This window comes from Cetorhinus maximus, chromosome 36 (genome assembly GCF_964194155.1).
Source record: "Cetorhinus maximus chromosome 36, sCetMax3.hap1.1, whole genome shotgun sequence".
In the NCBI taxonomy this organism is placed as follows: domain Eukaryota; kingdom Metazoa; phylum Chordata; class Chondrichthyes; order Lamniformes; family Cetorhinidae; genus Cetorhinus; species Cetorhinus maximus.
The window spans coordinates 4,976,618-4,993,650 of NC_135914.1; the positions used below are offsets into that span (position 1 = coordinate 4,976,618).

At 44.1% G+C, this 17,033-nt stretch overlaps 1 protein-coding gene across 1 annotated transcript in view; it reads left to right on the forward strand.

The window, feature by feature from the left end:
• The window catches only part of smad10a (SMAD family member 10a), a 139,648-nt gene that overhangs the window by 79,647 nt on the left and 42,968 nt on the right, over positions 1-17,033 (forward strand). The window contains exons 4-6 of the mRNA XM_078534038.1: positions 1,089-1,109; positions 12,170-12,397; positions 14,385-14,543. Coding sequence (XP_078390164.1) covers positions 1,089-1,109; positions 12,170-12,397; positions 14,385-14,543 — 408 coding nt within the window. The remainder of the gene's footprint in view (positions 1-1,088; positions 1,110-12,169; positions 12,398-14,384; positions 14,544-17,033) is intronic.

Here is a 17,033-nt window from a genome sequence, read left to right on the forward strand (position 1 = left end):
AGCAAACATTTATAGAAGCTTAAACTTTGTAGGAGTAGAATGTACAGCTGAATAAAATAAGAGCTGCACAGCTTTCAGTCCCTGGGAAAGATTGAACCAGATGTAGAAGATTGTACAGGTTCTTGAATGTAGAGTGGAATCATCACTGAAATAGTTGAATGAGTGAAGGAAGGGGGGAACCTCCAAGTTGGTGAGGGACCAACCACAGTGTAGATATTGATTTAAAAGGGAATTGGATAGCCGTGGATATAGCTTGTTTAGAAATGCATGGTGTTAGACTCAACAAAGGCTTTGGAGTATCCCAGGTGAAGATGATGTTTCATCAAGTTGTTCAAGAGCAGAATTTCAGAAGTATTTAACATAGGAACAAGGTCACCAATCGAATAGACACGCTAAACATCATAGTGATGACAATAGAATGAGCCAGAACTGCCAATGTAGGGAAATTTTGACAGTTCCTATAACATTAAATGTAACAGAGCAGAACACCAGTAACTGAAGGAATAGGAGGGTTTACCTTTCTAAGCAATTAGGTAAGAACCAGCACATTTTTAAGAAGGAAACGTGAACTGTAAGTAAGGGAAACTAAAGAGACCATCATGCCTGGGATAAGGTGATGCATTCTCCTGTCCCAGGAACTTTCGTGGGATAGCAGGCTCAACCACCCAAGGTTGGCCTCAAACCGTCTGCAGGAGGACACCAGGATGTTGACACTGGAGAATCTCAGGGACATGTGGAGCACCTGGAAGCTGTGGAATAAGTACCACAGTTGATTTCTCATCAGGGATTCTAATATATTTTCTAAAAATTGCTTGAAATACTCTTACAATTTATTCAGTCTTACCTAGAGATTGGCTTTCAGTTCAGTAATTTTATTATTTTCATTTTTTCCCATTGGTACCTGTCTGAGGTCCAGGGAGATGGATAGGCCATTGACTGTCTTTTCATGGCTCAAAGGAGTACTGCTCTCTCGTTGCCCACAGATGATGCTGGGTGACTGGAGGCATACGCTGCTGTCCTTCTCGCTGCTGTTTTCTCTTCCTCGAGAGTCCAGCAGACACTAAAAAGTCTGTTTTTCTCTTCTGCAGGTCTCAGTCTCCAGAACACAGGTTAGTATTTTAAATTACTTGAATGAACCTGAAAATGTTTGTTAACTGTGTTGAGACATCTTTCTTTAAAGCCCTGTTGCTGTACTGAGAATGTTTATGCTATGTCTTTACTGACAGTGGAGTAACTGTGCAGAACACTGTGGATTTTGTTCTATTCTTGATGGGATGTGGGTATCACTGGCAGGGCCAGCATTTGTTGCCCATCCCCAATTGGCCTTGAATTGAGTGGCTTGCTCGGCCATTTCAGACAGCAGTCAAGAGTCAACTGTGGGTCTGGAGCCACATGTAGGCCAGGCCAAGTAAGGACAGTAGATTTTCCTTCCCTGAAGGACATTGATTTTTACAACCATCAATGATTGATAATTTCATTACTGACTAGCTTTCAATTCAATAACTAATTGAATTTAAATTCCACCAGCTGCCGTGGTGGGATTTGAACTCATGACCCTAAGTCTCTGGGTTATTAGTCCAGTGGCATTACCACTGGACCACCGCCTCCCCATTATTTCTCAGTCAACCTACGTTAATGGCTGTGCAGAGCGTAAAGGCTGATAGTTTGGGTAGAATAACCCATCTCTGTGTTGTTACTTCTATGGATTTCTATTCAATGAGATCAAAGATACTGAGTGAAATGATCACTGCTAACCAGGAGTTCCAGGATTTTGACCCAGCGACAGTGAAGGAACGGGGATATATTTCCAAGTCAGGATGGTGAGTGACTTGGAGGGGAACTTGCAGGAGGGCAACTTCCAAATTGCAGTCAATATAGTGTAGGTACACCCACAGTGCTGTTAGGAAGGGAGTTTGAAGATTTTTGCCCAGCGACAGTGAAGGAACGGCGATATTTTTCCAAGTCAGGATGGTGAGTGACTTGGAGGGGGACTTCCAGGTGGTGGTGTTCTCATCTACCTGCTGCCCTTCTCCTTCTAGATGGTGGTGGTCACAAGTTTGGAAGGTGCTATCGAAAGAGCCTTGGGGAATTCCTGCAGTGCATTTTGTAGATGGTACACACTGCTGCTACTGTGCGTCAGTGGTGGAGTGAGTGAATGTTTGTGGATGTGGTACCAATCAAGCGGGCTGCTTTGTCCTGGACGGTGTCAAGCTTCTTGAGTGTTGCGGGAGCTGCACTCATCCAGGCAATTGGGGAGTATTCCCTCACACTCCTGACTTGTGCCTTATAGATGGTGGACAGGCTTTGGGGAGTCAGGAGGTGGGTTACACATTGCACGATTCCCAGCCTCTGACCTGCTCTTGTAGCCACAGTATTTATATGGCTAGTCCGGTTCAGTTTCTGGTCAATGACAACCCCCAGGATGTTGATAGTGGGGGATTCAGTGATGGTAATGCCATTGAACGTCAAGGGGCGATGGCTGGATTCTCTCTTGTTGGAGATGGTCATTGCCTGACACTTGTGGGGCACGAATGTTACTTGCCACTTGTCAGCCCAAGCATGGATATTGTCCAGGTCTTGCTACATTTGGACATGGACTGCTTCAGTATCTGAGGAGTCACAAATGGTGCTGAACATTGTGCAATCATCAACGAACATCCCCACTTCTGACCTTATGATGGAAGGAAGGTCATTGATGAAGCAGCTGAAGATGGTTGGACTGAGGACAGTACCCTGAGGAACTCCTGCAGTGATGTCCTGGAGCTGAGATGACTGACCTCTAACAACCACAACCATCTTCCTTTGTGCTAGGTATGACTCCAACCAGCGGAGAGTTTTCCCTGATTCCCATTGACTCCAGTTTTGCTAGGGCTCCTTGATGCCACATTCAGTCAAATGCTGCCTTGATGTCAAGGCCAGTCACTCCGAGCTCAGCTCTTTGTCCATGTTTGGACCAAGGCTGTAATGAGGGCAGAGGCTTAGTGGCTCTGACCTAACCCAAACTGAACATAACAGAGCAGAGTATTTCTAACTCAGTGTCACTTGATAGCACTGTTGATGACCCCTTAATCACTTTGCTGATGATCGAGAGTAGATTGATGGGGTGGTAATTGCCGGCTTGGGTTTATCCTGCTTTTTCTGGAACTATCGGAAATGGATAAGCCAGGATGGAGTTTCATGCTGGGATGGAACCATCATGATTTATTATAAATACTACTTTGAATTCATCATTTCTTGGATTTTATTTTGCTGGAAAGGAGTGAGTTATGCTTATAACACTGAATTTGCGCAAAGCCATTTTAAAAAACAACTATTGGCTGTAGAAATTGAAGATGTCCATTAAAGTTAGATGAACCCCAATTTGTAAACATTGCTCTGAGTAAACTGTAAGCATTGAGCTTAAACACTGCAGTCCTTTAGCTTAAACAAAATAAGGTGAGGACTTTGGACTGTATTGGGAGTGTTTGGAGTGGAATAAGGCCCCTAGCATAGTTAGTATTCTTTAAAGGGAGTAACTAATGAGCTTAATCCAAGGGGAAATCATGGTAGCAGAGCTCGCACCCATGATATGCTCCTCCTGCGCTATGTGGGAAGTCATGGGCACTTCCAGTGTCCCTGGCGACCATGTGCAGGAAGTGTGTCCAGCTGCAACTACCGGCTAACTGCATTTCAGAGCTGGAGCTGTGGTTGGATTCACTGCGGATCATCCACAATGCTGAGATTGTCCATTGACTCACAGTGGCAACAGTGTGTATCATCTGCAAGATGCACTGCAGCATATCACCAGGTCTCCTTCAACAGCACCTCACAAACCTGTGACTTCTGCCACCTGAAAGGACAAGGGCAGCAGATGCATGGGAACACCACCACCTGCAAGTATCATCCAAGCCACACACTAAGTTGCTTTGGAATTATATCACCATTTCTGCAGTCACTGGGTCAAAATCCTGGAACTCCCTGACTAGTAACACTGTGATTGTGCCTACACCACATGGACTGCAGCAGTTCAAGAAGGCAGCTCACCGCTATCATCTCAGCACCACCTCGCCAGCAATGCTCATGTCCCATGAACAAATAAATTTTTTAAAATGTAACCTTTCTGATCCCTCAGTTAGATTCTGGTCTGCAGCTCGTATAATCCAAATTCTTTCAATTTACACTCAATGTCGTATTACACATCTGGACATCCATATTCTATAAATTATCTGTCCCCTCAATTTGATTGGTGTCTTATTATTCCCCAGGTATTTGGTTTTTGATTATTGGTTAAATAGAGCCTTGGTTGTAGTCTAGGTTGGAAGTACATGTGGGCTGTCTGTGATTTGGGATGTGGGTTTTCAATTTTTGTCCTGGGAAGTGCAGTTGAAGCTCATTAGTCTTAAGTCATTAATGTAATAGTATCTTGGCGCACAAGCAAATTGCAGAATTATTTCAGTGCAGAAGGAGACCATTCAGCCCATCATGTCCGCACCAACTCTCCGAAGTGCCATTCTCCTACTTCTCCCTGTAACCTTCCAGATTGTTTCTTTTCAAATAATCATCTAGTTCCCTCTTGAATGCCTTGTTTGAACCTGCCTCCACCACATACTCAGGCAGTAAATTCCAAACCTAACCACTTGCTTTGTGAAAAAGTTTTTTCTCATATCATTTTTGCTTCTTTTGCCAATTACATTAAATCTGTGCCCACTCGTTCTTGATCCTTTCACGACTGGGAACAGTTTCCCCCTGCCTACTCTGTCCAGGCCCCTCACGATTTTGAATACTTCTATCAAAGTTCCTCTTGGGTCTTCTTTTTTCCATGGAGAAGAGTCCCAACCTCTCCAGTCTTATCTTCATAACTGAAGTTTCTCACTCCTGGAGCCATTCCCATAAACCTCCTCACACCTTTCCTAAAATGTGGCGCCCAGAACTCGACACAATACTCCAGCTGAGGTATAACTAGTGTCTTATACAAGTTCAACACAACCTCCTTGCCCTTGTACTCTATGTCCCTATTAATAAAGCCTAGGATAATGTATGCTTTATTAACTGCTGTCTCAATCTTTAATGACTTCTGCACATATACACCCAGGTCCCCTTGCTCCTGCACCCCCTCTAGAATAGTATCCTTTATTTTATACTGTGTCTCCATGTATTCCCACCAAAATGTATTAGCTCATATTTCTCTGCATTGAACATCACCTGCCAATTACCTGCCCATTCCACCAACTTGTCTGTGCCCTTTTGAAGTTCTACACTGTCCTCCTCACAGTTTACATTGCTTCCAAGTTTTGTATAATCTACAGATTTTGAAATTGTGCCTAGTATACCAAGGAGTAGGTTGTTAATATATATCAGGGAAAGCAAGCGTCCCAATATCGAGCCCGGGGACATATTCATGAGCCATTACTCTGTTTCCTGTCACTGCCAATTTTGTATCCATGTTGTTACTGTCTCTTTTCTTCTATGAGCTAGAACTTTTCTCTCGAGTTTGTTGTATGGCAGTGTATCAAATGCCTTTTGGAAGTCCATGTACACTACATCAATAGCATTGCCCTCATCAACCCTCTCTGTTACCTCTTTGAAAAACTCCGGCAAGTTAGTTAAACATAATTTTGCTTAAGAAATCCATTCTGGCTCTCTTTAATTAACCGCATTTGTCCATGTGACTATTCATTCTACCCTGAATTATTGTTTCTAGAAGTTTTCCCACCATTGAAGTTAAACTGACTGCTCTGTAGTTGCTAGGCTTATCCTTACACCCTTTTTGAACAAGGCCATAATATTTGAATTCTCCAGTCCTCTGGCACCTCCCCTAGTCTAAGGAAGACTGAAAAATTGTGGCCATTGTCTCTGCAATTCTCACTCTCGCTTCTCTTGGTATCCTTGGATGTGTCTTATCCAGTCCCAGCGTCTTGTCAACTAGACACCCTATCCAATACCATTACCTTATCAATTTTAAACCCTTATAATGACTGAATTTCCTCTTTCAAAATTGCATTGTGAATCATCATCCCTATTAGAGTCAACACCTTCAGGACAAGAAGGGGACTAGTACATAATTGAGAGTCAGCACCTTCAGGAGAGGAGGGGGACCCTGTACCCCATTAAGAGTCAGCACCTTCAGGAGAGGAGGGGGACCTGTACCCCAGTGAGAGTCAGCACCTTCAGGAGAGGAGGGGGACCCTGTACCCCAGTGAGAGTTAGCACCTTCAGGAGAGGAGGGGGACCCTGTACCCCAGTGAGATTCAGCACCTTCAGGAGAGGAGGGGGACCTGTACCCCAGTGAGAGTCAGCACCTTCAGGAGAGGAGAAAAACTGCCAGGAAAAGGGTGATTATTTGATAAGTTCAGAGAATGAACTCCAGTGAACCACAGAAGGGAGCGATAGTAGGAGCTCTGGAGTCCCGAGACTGGGGAGAGGGAAATCTAAAGGGTCTGCACTCTATTGCTATTCATTGAGTCCTGCTGTAAAGTTCATGGTGACGCTGACTCTCTCCTGAAGGGCTGGTGGAACTCCTGTATTATGATCCTGAATGAGACCCAGAATTTTATTCAGATCCAGCTGGGGACCAGTAACCTTTGTTGTAAAGTAGACAAAATTAGAAATCACACTTACCCACTAAGAGAATAAAGCCACAAGATTTGGTTTTTACTATACAGAAGTCAACAAAGCAAGCAGTTGATTCTTTCAATCTTATACTCTAATATTCAGAATTATCATGAGGTAAACATGAATTAACAGGAAAACTGTGGTGAACACATCACAAACTGCTCATTAATTGGCAGACACCACCAAGGAAGCTCCCATGAATTTCTCAGCAATACAGCCAGATGACAATGATCACTGATTCACAAAACCTTTTAATACTCTGTCTTCCTCACGCGGGATTTCAGCCTTTCTCTTTTGAAGATCAATCCTCTGATTTCCCTCATCAGCAGCTTCAATTCAGACCACCCCCCAACCCCCCCGCCCCGAACAATTGCTAACCTCCCAGTTGCTCAATCTCGTCCCCCGAGACAGGATTCACAAGGCTGCACCCCAGCATCTAATCACCGGCACAATTCGATCTCTCCAGCCATTCTGAGCAGAATACCACTTCTGCTGGGCTTCCCTGAGCCCCAACTCTCAAACAGCACAGAGCTATCTACTGCTGCAGGACCTCTCTGAGCCCCAACTCTCAAACAGCACAGAGCTATCTACTGCTGTAGGACCTCCCTGAGCCCCAACTCTCAAACAGCACAGAGCTATCTACTGCTGCAGAACCTCACTGAGCCCCAACTCTCAAACAGCACAGAGCTATCTACTGCTGCAGGACCTCCCTGAGCCCCAACTCTCAAACAGCACAGAGCTATCTACTGCTGCAGGACCTCCCTGAGCCCCAACTCTCAAACAGCACAGAGCTATCTACTGCTGCAGGACCTCCCTGAGCCCCAACTCTCAAACAGCACAGAGCTATCTACTGCTGTAGGACCTCCCTGAGCCCCAACTCTCAAACAGCACAGAGCTATCTACTGCTGCAGAACCTCACTGAGCCCCAACTCTCAAACAGCACAGAGCTATCTACTGCTGCAGGACCTCCCTGAGCCCCAACTCTCAAACAGCACAGAGCTATCTACTGCTGCAGGACCTCCCTGAGCCCCAACTCTCAAACAGCACAGAGCTATCTACTGCTGCAGGACCTCCCTGAGCCCCAACTCTCAAACAGCACAGAGCTATCTACTGCTGCAGAACCTCTCTGAGCCCCATCTCTCAAATAGCACAGAGCTATCTACTGCTGCAGGACCTCCCTGAGCCCCAACTCTCAAACAGCACAGAGTTATCTACTGCTGCAGGACCTCTCTGAACCCCAACTCTCAAACAGCACAGAGCTATCTACTGCTGCAGGACCTCCCTGAACCCCAACTCTCAAACAGCGTAGAGCTATCTACTGCTGCAGAACCTCCCTGAGCCCTAACACTCAAACAGCACAGAGCTATCTACTGCTGTAGGACCTCCCTGAGCCCTAACGCTCAAACAGCACAGAGCTATCTATTACTGCAGGACCTCCCTGAGCCCCAACTCTCAAACAGCACAGAGCTATCTACTGCTGTAGGACCTCCCTGAGCCCTAACGCTCAAACAGCACAGAGCTATCTATTACTGCAGGACCTCTCTGAGCCCCAACTCTCAAACAGCACAGAGTTATCTACTGCTGCAGAACCTCTCTGAGCCCCAACTCACAAACAGCACAGAGCTATCTCCTGCTGCAGGACCTCTCTGGGCCCCAGCTCCATTTGGGCTTCTCCTGAGACCCAGCTGCATGGAGTTAGTGACCTTCTGCCTCCTCTTCAGCTCCCGACTAACTTGTCATGAGGGCTTGTTTTTCGCACTGCCCCCAGGTCCCCTGGTCAGGCTTTTGCAAGGCACACCCAGTCACATGGACAGATATTAGTGCTGCATTAAACTCAGATGTACTGCTGATCCGTCCTCTAACATCCTTGAGGCCCGGCCTCAAAACAAACAGATACGCTTTAAAAATACAGATTCCCTTCCATTGGAGCGCCGCAGACACCAGTGAACACCGCCAACTGCACTCTGCACAGTCTCAGCATCTATTCTCCTCTGTGCCCTGCAGCGCTTCCCACAGCACGACCCAGAGCAGCAAGCAGCAGTGTCGGGTTCCTTCACTCTCTTGCTACACTTTGGAGAGGGGAGAAGTAAACTACTTCAGATATATTGTATTTTTTCAAGTGTTGGTGATGTTAGCAGGGATGCTGAAAGTCTGGCAAACTGCTGACAAATAGCAGTTGGGCAGTAGCGAAAAGGAATCAGTCATTGAAAGCTTGTACAAGTTGTGACCAGGCACATTGACAAACTACTAATCTTCCCCAGTCAGTGATAACTATGAAGCAGATTACCAGTACAAACTTCTGATGAGATGAATGCTTTAATTAAAATGCATTTACCTAGTAAAGCCATCCAATTCAACGTACACCTGTGCATGTGTCCAGTGTGGAATGCCACTTTCAATCACGCATACAGGATATGGATTAATAGGCCAGGCAGCAACTGTGGAGAGAGACAAGAAAGCATTAATGTTTCAGGCCAATGACCTTTCATCAGAACTGAGAAAAATTAGAAATGTGATAACTGTTAAGCAAGTGCAAGGGAGGGGAGTGGGGAAAAGAACAAAAGGGAAGATCTGCGATAGTGTAGAAGCTGGAGAGATAAAAAGACAAGTGAGTTGGTGGTGAAAGGCCAATGGAAATTTAATCATGGCTTTCAAAAGGGATTTGGATAATTACCTGAAGTAAAAGAAATTGCAGGGATATAGGGAAAAGCAGGGGAATGGGATTGGGGGAGTTCCGTGCGCTGAGAGCTGGCATGCACCTGATGGGCCGAATGGCTGCTTCCTGTGCTATCATCATTCTCTGATTCTAAGAGATTTGTGTAGAGGAGGAGTTAATGGCAGAAAGGTGAACAGCTACCATCTGTTGCAAAAATCTAACCTGTGCTTGCAAAACTCATAACATGGTGCCCAACATTAGATATGATTCCACGATTGGACAACACTTGCTAAACAATCCCGATTATATAAAGAATCACACTGACAACCAATTTATGATTATCAGTTGGGCTCACAGTATGGCTCACTTACAGTACTAGAAGCTACATACGTCCACACACAGGATCTGTCCTTTGCAGACAGGAAGAGCATGTCCATATAGTGCACCTTTTTCAACTAAACAGAAGCTTGGGGGACAGCCATTTCCTGGTTCATTCCCCATGACAATCCCTTGACCAACCCTGATCGACCTGCTTGATTTGAATGTAAATAAAATCTTGACAGTTAACTGTTCCCTGGTGCACTCTCCATGGCAATGCCTCTACCAGTCAGAGTCCACTTGCCAACCAATCAGCTCTCTCTTCCCATGCAGCATAAATTGTTTTTCTCTTTACAAGTAATATTGTTGAGAACCTTTCCTGGTGAGTGCAAGATGAAAAGCTTTGACAGCATGTCTCTTTTTCAGCAATACTCAAATACCTAGTTCATAATTCATAATGTTTTAGAATATAACTTCTCATTTTAGGAGATTAAAGTGTTAAATGTAAAATAAGTGAAAAATCCTGATTGAGAAACTGATGATAATCCTGAAATGAATGCAATTCAAACAAGCTAGAAATTAATTACAGTTAAAAACTACTCTATGTTTATCTTACAAGGTCAGAGGGAGAGGTGTAAACACTTAAACAATGAATGACCCATTTCTAGACTTCTGGTAGAGTCAGAGTACCTATTTTTATCTCAATAAAAGAAGCTAAAAGCTTGCAACTTCAGGGAGGTAAAACTCTATGTCAGAGAGAGAAATTATTCAAATGGATTGTAGAATCAAAGAGTAGCCTTGAAGGTAAAATAATTTGTTTGCATTTCTGGCTGAATCACCCCAAAGCATGTCACATTGCCATGGAAATGTTAATTCAGGATGGAACCTTGGTTAGAAGGTTCTTTAGTTTAATTTATCTGCGTGTTTTTTTGCTGACAGAAGCAGGCAGTTCAGTTTGGGAACAGAAGGCTGCACCTCACCAGATTGAGAGAGCCAACAGGCGGTGATAGTTAGACCTGCATTTCAAGCAGAGCTAATACTAAATTCACCATTCACCACATGGTATGAAGTTGCAGTTTGGATTTTGTGAGGGAAATGGAAATGGAAGATTGGCTCTAGCTTGCAGTTGGTGGAAGAAACCTACAGTGGTCCTCACAGAGCCTTGTGGCAGAAAGCAGTCAGCAGAGTTAGTTTGAGAAGCTGTGGGAAGATAGTTGGATCTGCAGGCAGCCAAACAAGGAGCTAAGGCAGCCAGAGTAGTGAGGTTGGTAAAGGAAAAGCTGGAAGGTTGAGTAGTGAAAGGCCTAACGGAACGATCCCCATAGAATCTTCCCTCAGAGGAAGAGCTGGAATACTAAGGAGAAATAAGTAAATTCTGGAGAGCTGTGGCACACCTTTTGTATTGGTCCCAGGAAAAGTGAATGAACCTTCAAGATTTCGTAAGTTAAGGGAACTCTTGGGGGTCAGTGGGAGGAGTAAAAAGTAGAACTGAGTTTATAGCATAAGTCTTCATAAGCTGTAATATTAAGTTAGTGGTATTTGCTTTGATGCATTTCTTTTTACAGACAGTAAAGTTTGTTTTCGTTTAAAAACGTGAAATCTTGTGACATAGTTTTTTCAGTTAATTACTGGATATTCAGATTTCTTTAGGTGTTAACGGTCCATAACAGGATCATAACGCATCCAAAAGCAAAAGGAAAATATGAGAGTGAAACCAAAAATGCAAAGAGGAAGGAAAACACTGGGGAGAGGTTACAGTGTGAAACTGTTGAACTCAGTATTGAGTCCGGAAGGCAGTATTGAGTCCGGAAGGCAGTAAAATGCCTAATGGAAAAATAAGATGCTGTTCCCTGTGCTTGCTTGAGATTCATTGGATCACTGCAGGAGACCAAGGGCAGTAAAGTAAAGGACAGAAAGGTCAAAGTGGAAGCAAGATGGAGAATTAAAATATAGGCGACCCAAACTTTGGGTCATGTTTGCAGGCTGAACAGAGGTGTCCCGCAAAGTGGTCACCCAATTTGATTTTGGTTTCCCCAATGTAAAGCAGATCACATTGTTAGCAATTAGTACAATATACTGCATTGAAAGAAGTGCACAAAAATTGTGCTTCCCCTGGAAGGAGTGTTTGGGGCTTTGGACGATGAGGAGGGAGAGGAAGTAGATGGGCAGGTATTGCATATCCTGCATTCGAATGGAATTATACTGTGAGAAGGGGAATCGATGTTGGGGTGATTGAGGAGTGGACAGAATGTCAAGGAGGGATGGCTTGCTTCATAATGCTTAATGGGGAGAGGGGGCGAAGACATGTTTGGCGTCATGCTGGAGGTGGTGCAAATGGCAGAGGATGATTCATTGCATACAGAGTGTTTGGAAGCTGTTGTGGGAGGGTATGGATTATACCCAATTCAGTAATGGGCCAGCAACAATTAGTATGAAGTGATCAGCCACCCCCAAAAATACAGACTGTTATGCTTTAAATTGTGATAGAACTCGTATGTTTTACACATGTCTTTAGTCCTAGAGGACTGTTTCCTTCTGTTTTTGTCGTTAGCCTGGTCACCAACTGAATGGAATCTAAATTGTTTCCTTGTATGTGTGTGTTAGCTCCGCCCACTCGCTTGGTGAAGGATGAATTTGTCCACGAGTGTGTGCAGCTGGATGGACCTCAAGTCATGCCACATCCTGAAGAACATGGGCTTCAGCCAGTCAAACATCCAACTAATACACCTTCTGAGACCTACTCCCAACCTCTCCCGCCACCAATACTTCCCTTACCAGAGACGTCCAGAGCAACTGTGCACAGTTATCCCAACATTCCAATGTCTCCTCCTCGTGAGTATATTATATTATATCAATCACTCAACCATATGAACAATTCCCAAACAATTTTGCTTCAGTGCTAATGGGTTAAATGGCATGGTCAAAAACCTGCCAAAATGCTTTTTAAAGGCTTTGTTGAACTTGTTTGTTAACTTGGTATGTTGCACCTCAGAGCGGTAGCTTCTACATAGCTGCTGAGAGTCTCTACGGCAAGCCAGCTAGCGTGGCTATGATTAGGGCCCCCTGAGCCAGTGGAGGACCTGGGGAATGTACCGCTTATTGCTGGCAGCTTGCTTATGCTGGTTTTCAGCCAGTTAGGTTCTTCTGCCATTACAATTAATGGAAATGGGACTTAGTAAATCGTAAAAATGTTGGTCCAGACTGTTGTTATGACCAGGATGGGAGGAGTGCGCAGTTTATCTAGCCCCACTACTCTGCAGGTCGCACAAGTAGTCTAAAAGTTCAATTCACTCACTAAAATAGCCAATTATTTACCTTCGCTACAGTTAGATCCAGAATAAAAAAGACTTTAATCAGGCTTCTTTCAATAAACTCAGAATGATTGATTTATTTTAAACCAAAAGTTATTTTTAAAACTATTTGCAAGAATTGGTTAGCACATAATTGTACTCTGGAAGTATAACTATCTATCCCTTTTAAAAATACCTCCATGCACATGGGCGCACTCACACACACACTCACTCACACACACACACACACACACACACACACACACACTCACTCACACACACACTCACTCACACACACACGCGCGCACACACACACACACACTCACTCACACACACACTCACTCACACACACACGCGCGCACACACACACACACAGAGAAACAAACAAAGGACAAACAGACGGGGTCTCCCTGCAGAGGTGGGCTTTAGAGGTTTGGTGTTAAAAATATAAAGGATAAAGTTCGCAGGGTCTTGACGCTGTTGATCTGGAGCTCCCTCGTGTGAAAACTAGGTGCTGCTCTCGGTAGACGTCTGGAGGTTCTCACCAAAGGCTTCGGCATGGAAGAAAATATAGAGCTGGACCAATTCTCTCTGTCTCAGCTTTGCAGGTCCGGCATACAGACAAGTTACACTTGGATGAGGATTCTCTGGCCACACAATTTCAGCCAAAGCAGAGAGAGAGAGAGAGAGCCAGTTGGGTAGCCATCCTCCTCAGCTTATATTTATTCATTCACGGGATGTGGGCTTCGCTGGCTGGGCCAGCATTTATTGCCCATCCCTAGTTGCCGTTGAGAAGGTGATGGTGAGCTGCTGAATACAACAATACTGAATTCACAAGACAACAGGCTCAAAACCTAAACCTTGCCTGTGTGCCATGTGCTTTCCAGTAAATCACTTGCCTTTCACTCCCCCACCCCTCCCCCCCCCACTCCACCCATTAATTAAACTGATCGCAGTTCAAAACAAATAAACAGCTCTTCCTCAAGTACTGTTCTGATCAGGTGGTTTCTTGGAAAAGACATGCTTGTTGACAGTCCCAAGGTGACCCTTTCTTAAAAAAACTCCAGATCAGCATCCAATTATCCAGATAATATGCAATGTCTTTCCATATTTTAAAAGAAAAATCCAGTTTTATAAGATATAATTCTAACACTGTATCCTGTGTATCTTATTATGGGGTGTTTCATTGCTTTCTTCCTAAGGAAGAAATGTCCTAAAATGGTTCCAGTGCTTTGGAATGGTACCTTTCAACTAAACCCTGCCTCTCCTCTCTGCATCTCTCTCTCTCCCTCTTTCTGTCCCTCCCCCTCCCATGTCTCTCTCCCATCTGCACACTACTTATCTTCCCTGTTTGTGCTTGCACGCTGCCTGTGTGTCTGTCTTTTTGTGCTTTAATCCTTCCTCTTTTCCTCCTGCATGGATTAGTATGAATGGGTATAACACATTCGAAGTATCTTGATTGAAGAATTATTTTAACATTCAAAAGCTAAATTTAAATGACTTTAACCCTTTTTCTCTCCCTCCCTCAGCTGCCAACAATTCTCTCATTCCTATGAATCATAGTGAGGGATTGTTACAGATTGCCCCACCACTGCAACAGATGGCACCTCCCCCAACACCACCACCTCCTGCCCCTCCTCATCCATCTCAGCAAAATGGATATCCGCAGCCAAAACAGCCATACCAGAGTAAGTAACAGTCGGAACTTCATTGTCAAAATGCCATTCAACTGAAAAGTTGCTGGCAATGGCACTTGGTAAAGTTTCCCTTTGTAGTCTTCCACCAAGGAATTTTCACAGGAGGTGCACGATGAGTGCAGTTGGTGGTCACATTAATTAACAACAGACTTTCCTTAAATGAATCCTTAGAGGATTAAGGTTTATGGAAGATTGATCCAGCCCTTAATTGCTCCTAGGATAAAGGAATTGGCAAAGGAAGCACATTGAGGTGTATACAGTTGGAGCTGTTGATTATAACTCATTGAGAGGATCAGCGCTGGGGCCTCAGCTATTTACAATCTATGTGAATGGCTTAGATGAAGAGACAGAGAGTAATGTATCAAAGTTTGCTGATGATACCAAGCTAGGTGGGAAGCTAAGCTGTGGGGAGGACATGGAGAGGCTGCAAAGCGATACAGACAGGGTAAGTGATTGGGCAACAAGATGGCAGATGGAGTATAATAAAGGGAAGTGTTAAGTTATTCACTTTGGTCACAAGAATAGAAAGGCAGAATAAGGTGTGAAATGTGTAAGTGTTGATGTTGAAAGAGGCTTGGGTGTGTTGGGTGTGCTCATTGAAGAAATGCAGAGAGTGAGCATTCAGCTGCAGCAAGCAGTTCAGAAGGCAAAGGACATGTTGGCCTTTATCGCAAAGGGATTTGAGTACAAGAATAAAGAAGTCTTGCTACAGTTGGACAGGGCTTTGGAGAGACCACACCTGGAATAATGTGTGCGATTTTGGTCTCCACATTAAGAAAGGATATACTGTCATTGGAGGCGGTATTGCAAAGGCTCACTAAATTAGTCCCTGAGATGAGAGGCTTGTCCTATCATGAGAGGCGAGTAAATTAGGCTTATATTCAAATTTAGAAGAATGAGAGGCGATCTCAACATTCACAATTCTGAAGTAAAATAAAATGAAAATACTGCATATGCTGGAGACCTGCTTTGGAAAAGGGGGAGGGTCAGGTTGAGCAAAAAGGGAAGGTCAGGGATAGTTTAAGAGGGTGGGGGAGATTAAATTATAAAGATGTCATGCAGCAAAGGGTAAAGAGAGTGTGAATGCTAATAGTAAAGGAAGAAAGCACTGGTTCAAAGTAGGTGTTAATAGCAGAATAAAGGTCAGTTCTGTCAGAAAGCAAAACATGAGAACAAGACACCAAATGGCAATGAGGGGGAGGGAGTACAAAATGGGGAACAGAGTTCATGATCTTGAAGTAGTTTAACTCAATTTTGAGTCTAGAAGGCTGCAGAGTGCCTAATTGGAAGATGAAGTGCTGTTCCTCAAGCAAGCAGACCAAGGACAGAACTGTGAGGATGAGAGCAAGGTGGGGAATGTTCTGAAGGAGCTTTATAGGGTGGACCCTGAGAGATTGTTTCTGCTGGTCGGGAATCGAAAACATGGGTTGCACTTCTCAAGATGAGGGAGCAATCATTTAGGACTGAGATGAGAAATTACTTCACTCAGGAGGTTGTGAATCTTTGGAATTCTCTACCCCAGAGGGCTGTGGATGCTCCATCATTGAATACGTTTAAGGCCAGGATAGACAGATTTGTGGTGTCTTGGGGAATTAAGGGATATGGAGAGCAGGTAGGAAAATGGGAGTTGAAGCCCAAGATCTGCCATGATGGTATTGAATCGTGGAGCGGGCTCGATGGGCTGTGTGGTCTACTCCTGCTCCTAATTCTTATGCTTTTGTGAGCTTGGTCACTTTTGGGTTTAATGTACTGCTTAGAACATGCGAACATATGGAAATATTTAATTTAATTCAATTGTTCATTCAAAATTTTCTAGATTCATGTCAAGCTTTTCCTTGGTTCTGGAGACTGTGCCAGCCTAGCAATGTGACTGGGAGAGACTACAATTTCATGACTCTTATCTCTGGATTATGAAATGTGCCGACTGTTTGAATTTACAGTTCTGACAATTTGTTAACTGTGATTCGACTCTTTCAGGAGCAGATTTGCTTGTGGCTTCTCTCGTTTAAAATGTTGCAAAGTTTTAAAACCTGCAGCAGCATGTGACAGCTGCAGTGACCTGAGGTTTGTCCAGGCATTCAACCTAATGCAACAACAGAAAATGTTGGAAACAGTCAGCATGTCAGGGAGCATCAGCGGAGAGAGAAATGGAGCTAATGTTTTGGGTCAAAGGCCTTTACAGTTCTTGGCCATTGAGCTAAAATGTTAGCTCTGTTTCTATCCACAGATGCTGCCTGATTTTCTGACTATTGCCAGCATTTCTGTTTCTATTTAAAATTTCTAGCATTCTCAATATTTTGCTTTGACTCACTGAAATTCTGAAACTGAACTGGAATAGTCATATAAATACTGTGGCTATAAGAGCAGGTCAGAGATTGGGAATTCTGCAGCAAGTAACTCACCTCTTGATTTCTCAAATTCCGGCCACTGTCTGCAAGGCACAAGTCAGGAGTGCGATGGAATACTCTCCACTTGCCTGGA